A 7,389-nucleotide genomic window follows, 5' to 3' on the forward strand; every position below is an offset into this window, starting at 1 on the left:
ATGGGAAAATAGCCACTCTTATATAGAAAACTGGACCATGGCTGTTTGCAGACACTTTTTTTTTTTTTTTTATGGACGATGTACATAAAACCAGGGGATACCAAAGCTGTTTGATGTGCTTTTTTAAAAATGAATGTGGAAAAACTGGTGTAAAGAGGAAGGATGTCCCTACCATGGGGAGCCAGCACAATGCTGCTGCCCCTGCTGTTCAGTGAGAGCAAGGTTGTAATGGGAACGCAGCCAGAGCAGGGCAGCACTTCTGCTTCTGTCTTCCTGAATGGATGGAGACAATACAGTGTTTAGTTTTTAATTTCAATAAATTTAATATACAAAACTACATGTTGAAAATAAAAATATAATATGCAGTTTTTTTGCAGTGTTAACTAACTGAATTTTAAAAGTACATTTTTTTTCCTAAAACAATTACTCATTTTCTTAACAATATGGTAATTAAGGTCATTTAAAAGGCTATGGTTGAAGCAAACAAATCAGTCATCAGTCAATAGTGTTTTGCACAAACAATCCAAACCTAAATGACTTTCTTGGGGGTAAGGAAGCAAAGATAAAGTTTTTTTGTAGCCTCTCTTTCTGCATCACTAAGCACAACTCAATGCAACTGGAAAGCATGTCTTGTGGCAAAGCTGGAACGCTGGCTCCTGGATCAGGGTTTTATTGTGGTTTATTAAAACAGCTTTTGGCCACAGCAGCTTGCTCACACGACACAAGGTGGAAAAACCAAATGGAGAAAGGGAATTTTTAGGGAACTCAAGCCCAGCTAACGATATCGACAGCAGCAGCAACATAATCGTGCATCTCTGTAGCAGACAAAGGGGAAGGAAGTTGTGCAGGAGCTTGATGTTTGAGCAGCCTGAAACCCTGAAAGTCGCATCTTGCCCCCCATTCCCCAGGGACAAAGGTGAGCTCTCATCTTACTGTGAACTCAAAGAACAGGGACCAGAACGCTCTCCCTTTCTGCTGACTGTACTAATTCACTTAGCTCCAGTTCTGCAGCCCTGTCCTGTAACCAGGGCTCAGGATAACATCCTACACTGGGTTTGCCATTTTGCAAAAAAGGAATAGCCATTTACTCTGTATGAGGCACATGCACAGGGTGCCCTTACTTAAGAGATATTGCTACTGGTGTGGTTACAATTCCCTTCTCCCAGCTGCTGCTATACATATTTGCTTGCTTAAAGCAGCACAGGATTAGCCCCAGCCCTGCTTTGAGAGCTCTTGCCCCATTTACACACAGGGAGAGAAGGGGAGTGCTCCCTGCTGTACCCTACTTCCAGATGGTGATGGAGCACAGTCAGTCTTTGACTTTGTCCCTGCTGCCTAACTGAGATGCGACTGTCACCAACCACCTCAACAGCTGCCAACCAGAGTCTAACCCTCCCCTGCTTTGCTGGGACTTGGTTACAGCCCTGCTCCAGGGGCATACAGACAGCAGCTGGGGAGGGGGGTCAAGGCTAAACTAAGCCCCTTCCTCCTGCTTTCAGCTCTTCCTGGTGTCTGGCCACTTTCTGTGAATGCAGAGTTTGATCTGGTAAGACTCTGGCTCCATATTCTGTGACCCTTGCTTCCAGCTTCATGATGCTGTAGTAGGAGGAGCACCTGCTCCCTGCATGCAAGATCAAGAGCCCTGGGCCCAGTGCAAGTCCTCTGAGCTTGAACCAAAAGCTTTTTTTCAGCAGAACATGCAACAGCCACTCTGTGCTTTTATCATGGGTTAGCTTTACATGGTACTACCACTATGGAGTGCAGGCTGGATTGTATTACATATGCTGTAGTGTAACACTAGCATCAGAGCAGGGCAGAGACAAAGCTGCCCTGGGCATTACTCTTCTTTAAAAAAGCAGGACCTACTAGGAAACAGGAATGCTACAGACCTGCACTTGCAGGCTTTGGCCGATGGTGGGTGCAGATCTTTGCAGTTTGCACAGCTTTGTAAACAAAATGCATGATTTTTTTTTTTAGAGGTTCAAGAAATCTGCTGAGGTGACAAGTCCTTATAAGAACTAGGGGAACAGATAAGTATGGTTGCATATTGTACACACACAACTTCAGTTTAAATAACGTACTGCTTTTGGAGAGACGCCACTTCTTTTGCTCATATACAGATGTACTTTATGGCTAGATAACTTTCTTGGGCATCTCTTTCTTTAGGAATATCTCAAGCATCTCAAACATACTTTAACCAATAATCTGATCAAAACAATGTAAACGTTACTTTTTAATGTCTACAGAACAACCACAAACGGCATTGTGATGAGGTCAGAATGGAGGTCTTGATTGTTTCTTCTCCTATGTCCATCTACAAACAGTACAGGTTTCATCTTTTATTTTTGCCCCAGTGATCTCTGCACCCATCCGAGCATCTGGAGTACATAACTGTCATTAAGTCTTTAAACATGAGCATTATTTTTCTAAACAGTAACAGAAGTATATTAGCTGCAAGGAGAGCATAGCCATTTTGTAGTATAGAAGCTGCCCTGATCCTCTGTTTGTTGACAATGCATAGAAGATTCAGAAGTATGGAACAACTGTCCCCTCCCGCCCCCCTCCCCTTAATAATAGTGTTAACAAAAGCTTAATCTTCCAGTTTTAAAGTGCAAATGATTCAGATACAACTGCTGCTGGAACAGGTCTGAACAGAAAATGAAGTCCTCTTATGAGATGTTTTCCAGAATATAAAAGATGAGCTCCATTATGACTGGCCCCTCACTCAGCTGACATGCCCCTCCATGAATCACTGGCACTAAGGCACTGTCCAGGTCATTCATGTATTGAGAGGGCAGTGGCTGTCCATTACTCCCAGCTTGATAACCAACCTACAAGATACAAAGTAAAAGTGGTTTTAATGGAGAAAGGCATGGAAGGCTTCAGGCTCTTGGCAAGCAGCAGCATAAGCCTGATTTGCACACAAAACTAACACACAGCTGGCTAGAAATGGGGTGGCAGCTGTCTGGAAACCACTTGGCCCATGCTACGATCAAAGGTCACGTTAACCATGGGGTAGCTATGAGGATTTAGAGAGAGCTGTGGGATGTTCATCACCTATGGGCTGGATTGCCTAGTGAAGGGGAGATGATGCCTTCACACCATCTAAAAGCTGTACAAGGGGGTGCCTGCATTGTAGTCTGAATCCTGGCAATACCTACATGGTGCTCTGCTCTGCTCCTGGACCACATTGGACAGGTAGGAACGGGTATTTAAATGCAGCTAAATACGAAACTGCAAAGTAACAGACCTTGCTCTGTTGTGGTAAAGGCAGAGAGCTCTCCTACAGGATCAGATCTTGACAGGGTACAAGCTTCTCGTACTTAAAATACCATGTGCTGCTTACAGGATGTGCAGAGCACTGGAGTGCCAGCTTTAATACTACTTCCACCACTATTTCCTTTGCTTTTCTACATCTGTGCACAAGTCCAGCTCTATGCAGTCTGCCAAGAGCCTGGTGTGGAGAAGGGCTGGGTTTAAAAAACATCCCTTGACAGGGCTGGGAAGTGAATGCTCCAGGAGAAGGCCAAAGACCTCAGCTATTCTCATCCCTGCCGAGCTGGCATTGCAGAGTTACTACTGGACTGGGAATCCACTCGGGCTAGTGACACGTGTTCTGGCCTGCAAGTCACATAAACTAGCAAAAAGGTCTCCAAACTGCAGTTCTGTGAGCACAGGGGAGAAAGGAAATTCCCCACCTCAGCAACTGATGACATGAAGTACTGCCAGCTTGGTATTAAGTGTTGCCAAGTCATGGCCTGTGCTTTTCTACCCACTTTGCCCACACCACCGCCAGGGCCAACAATGAATCTAGCAGAAATGGTTTACAACTTACTTGATCCGAGTCAAGTGTGACACGCAGACCGAGCTTAGTCATCCCATCCTCCTTCAGTAACTTCAGATGAGGACAGAGTGCTAAGCAGAAAGCCTTGGCTACGTTCTCGGTCAGTCTGCTGTGATCTGCTGGGTCACTTAGACCATTATGCTGTTCATCATTCTCCAGAAAAAACACCTGAACAAAAGAAATGGGGATTGATCAGTGCAAGGCCTGCCAATCAGATTATACAAGAGAAAGTGCATCCATCTGTGCACAAAAGAACCAACCTAAGAATGATTACTGAAATATCAGCATCATGCAGTCTTAGGGGAAAAAACACACCAAGCAAGCACATGGCGTTTGATCAGATCCTCTTGGAGTGTCTACAGGATTTTTGTAGGCCAGGAGGCTAATATGGTTAATCTAAGAGCTGAAAAATAGATATTCCTTAGAAGTACTTAAAGTAACCATTGAAAGGTGATGTTTTTTCTGATCTTTTAGTCTCCCTCCTTAGGGCAACAATTCCAAACAAGCCCCATGTAAAAGGGCTTGTTCCAACTGAATATAAAATCCTAATTACAGAAAGTCACACTATTCCCCAGCGGTTTGAAGTCTTCTGCACATCTTGCATTCATTTCCGCACTCTTCAATAAAAAGGGTTTAAAAACTTCTGAAGCTAAACATCACTTCAGAAAATTAAGGTATAATTTTTTTAAGCATGCTCCTGTTTAAGTGATTACAGAATTAAAATTGTGTTACAGTCGAACTTGTCTCAGCCTGAAAAAGCACCAACAATTTTGTTGAACAGGCTCGAACTTGGCAACGTTACCGAGATTTGAGGGAAGAGAATATACATGCAACAAGATGCAGAACTAAGCCTGGCCCAGCTTCCCTTCGGCTAATGCTCGCAAGCCAACCGAAACATTTTGCAAAGAAGCCTTTGTGTTAACACTTCTGTGCTGGAAGATCACTAGGTCTGCATCAGCCCCGTAAGTCTTGTACCTGCCTGCCCTCGTGTGAATCCCCTGATGTTAAATGCCACAAGTCAGCCACACCAGGGCACCTCATTTTTAGCTCTTCCTTTGCAATGAAGCCCACTAACAGCAATCTCTTCCTGTTCTGTTCTTGCTGTCGCTCTAAGGATGCAGCAGTTTCCAGGCTGAAGTATTAATAGGTCAATAAAAAGAAAAGGAAGCTTGAGTACTTCAGCAAGGATTCCCTATAAAAGCAGATTTACTTCAGCTGTTTGGCACTGGCAGTTTGAGTTTACTGCAGGGAACATATTTATTCTGAGGAAAAGACTCATAGCTCAGAAGAAGTGCTACTTAAAAACGGTACTAGGATTGCGAGTTCATTAAAGGACAAGGCACACCACCCAAAGGGAGCCCAGGCCATTCAACACAAACATGCTGGGGAAATAAAGGATTCTGCCTTGCAGGCAGCTTCACAAAAGCAGTCAGGCAGTATCCCCCGGTCACGGATTTGACTGCAGATTCTCCCCGACTCCACAGCAACACAGCTAGACATGGCAGCACAGGCTCTGTACTATCTACATTCCCGTTGCAGGGCATTGCCGTTCTGCAGTCAGCAAATGCCTTCCAGGTAGGTGAGGAGGTCACTGCCGACTGCCTATCAAGATCTTGCTGGTTTCTGGTCCGAGGCAGTCACAAAGCACCCATGTCCCTGCCGTATACACAAGGGAGCTGGTTTCCTTACCTCTGTCCACCTGATGACTTTGCCATTTGCCTTATACTCTGAGCCATGAAATATCTTCACACTGGTTATAGACTCCATGGATTTGCCATCAATGGGGCTTACAACACTAGAAAGGGGAAGGAAAAAGGTTAAGAAGTTGACAGAAAGCTTCCAAATACCAAATGCTATCACATACAAACCTGATTTCAAGTTCAGCCCATGGGGCAGATTTGCAGAACGGAGTATGTTACAATGGAAAACCTTCAGCAGTCGCAGATACTACAGTGGCTCATAGATTTGGAAATTGGTATCTGATGCCATAGGAAAGGGAGCAGTCACTGTGAAGGCCACCTGCCCTGACTCGTATGCACTCTCAAAGGGCCCCATGGCAGGTTGTCATCAGTGAGTGTCCTGCCATTTCAATTACCATGCAGCAACCTGACAACATTAGCTAAGTGGGGCAGAATCATTAACAATCCTCAGAAAGGAGCACACCCAAGGAAGACTTCTCTCAGTGCTGTGCACAAGAATCTCAAACATCCCTGCTAATTATGATGGTGGCTGGGTGCTTGCCACACAGGAACCAATCGGCTGTAATACCAAGACTTGAAGTCCTCCTTGAGTAGGAGCAGCTGAGGACTAGGGAGCCAGCTTTCCCTGGGTTGCGAAAGCTTTGACCTCACAAGGTGTTAACGATCTCTCTCCACATGCCAACTACAGAGACATGCATAGATGTATAGTATGCCAATCTACGTATTCGTTTACTAAATCAAACAGGGTAATACAGTCATGCCTAGAATTCTACTTGTACTGATTTTCACACACTCCACCAAGTGACCCCCACCAGTGCCCTGTAATGCCCATTTCCTTCCATTTTTGCACAACTTCAAAAAACCCCAAAATACCCTCACCTACATAATGCTTGTCTTTTCTGGATTGCTACTGCTGCCTGTTATCAAAACTATTTTACACACACCAATGCCTACAATGCTGTGCACTTTCAATCTCACATTGATCATCACGCTTCCAGATCGTGACACCTGCTGCTACTAGTTACGGATTGAATGCTGCCACTCCACATGCAAGAACTTGACTCCCAAAACCTCTGCAAGGCAGAGCAGTGGAAGGACTAAAATTCAGCCTCATGTTAGCAGCTAGATGGATTACTTGAGTTTAATGGTTTCAAATAAGTGGATATTTGAAAATAAAGAAATCTGCCCATAGACCTGAGAGTTTTCTAAATTGAGGGACTGGAACTTTTCACCTCTCGCCCATTGTCAGTACCTGCCACATTCAGACTTCAAGGAACTGAGCACCCTGAATTCCTAGGGCCCCGAGGTCATGCTGCCCCTTTCAGAACCCGCTCCCTAGAGTCTGTTTAATATCAGGTAAGAAACATGAACCAAAAAACCTGGACTAATCTAAAATCAGAGACCATGTGCACAGACCAAATGACTCTCCTTTTGACTGAGAACATTACTGAAAAATACGTGCACACAAAAATCAGCAGACTAAACAGCCAAACACTGCAAAGTGATCAGAGGACTGCTCGTCGACTTACCCCTTGTTAAAGTTTTTGTCATCTTCTACCCACTGAATATGAACATGTTCCTGAGGCTCTTCAGCATCTGCTTTGCCACAAGTGATAGTGAAGTCTTTCATCTCTCTCAGAGCCTGCCTCAGGGAGTCCATGTTTTCGGCAGTTATCTGGACCATTACACCATCTAGGGAACCAAGAATTTACTATCCTCAAAATAAACCACAGCCTCGTTTAACAAAGCATAAATGGAGGTAAAACCATTGTTCTCCTGCGAGTGATGCAACAGCTCAATACATATTGACAGGTTACAGGGGTGGGCGGATGAGAACAGGATGGG

General features: G+C 44.6%; 1 protein-coding gene across 1 annotated transcript in view; it reads right to left on the reverse strand.

The window, feature by feature from the left end:
- Positions 1–126: 126 nt before the first annotated feature.
- Positions 127–7,389, reverse strand: part of ZFYVE9 (zinc finger FYVE-type containing 9) — a 90,226-nt gene continuing 82,963 nt past the window's right edge. The window contains exons 15-18 of the mRNA XM_019501307.1: positions 7,074–7,236; positions 5,534–5,639; positions 3,836–4,012; positions 127–2,831 (exon numbers count right to left, since the gene is read on the reverse strand). Coding sequence (XP_019356852.1) covers positions 2,670–2,831; positions 3,836–4,012; positions 5,534–5,639; positions 7,074–7,236 — 608 coding nt within the window. The 3' untranslated portion in view covers positions 127–2,669. The remainder of the gene's footprint in view (positions 2,832–3,835; positions 4,013–5,533; positions 5,640–7,073; positions 7,237–7,389) is intronic.

Source organism: Gavialis gangeticus, unplaced genomic scaffold (assembly GCF_001723915.1).
Source record: "Gavialis gangeticus isolate Ggan-Ray unplaced genomic scaffold, GavGan_comp1, whole genome shotgun sequence".
NCBI lineage: Eukaryota > Metazoa > Chordata > Crocodylia > Gavialidae > Gavialis > Gavialis gangeticus.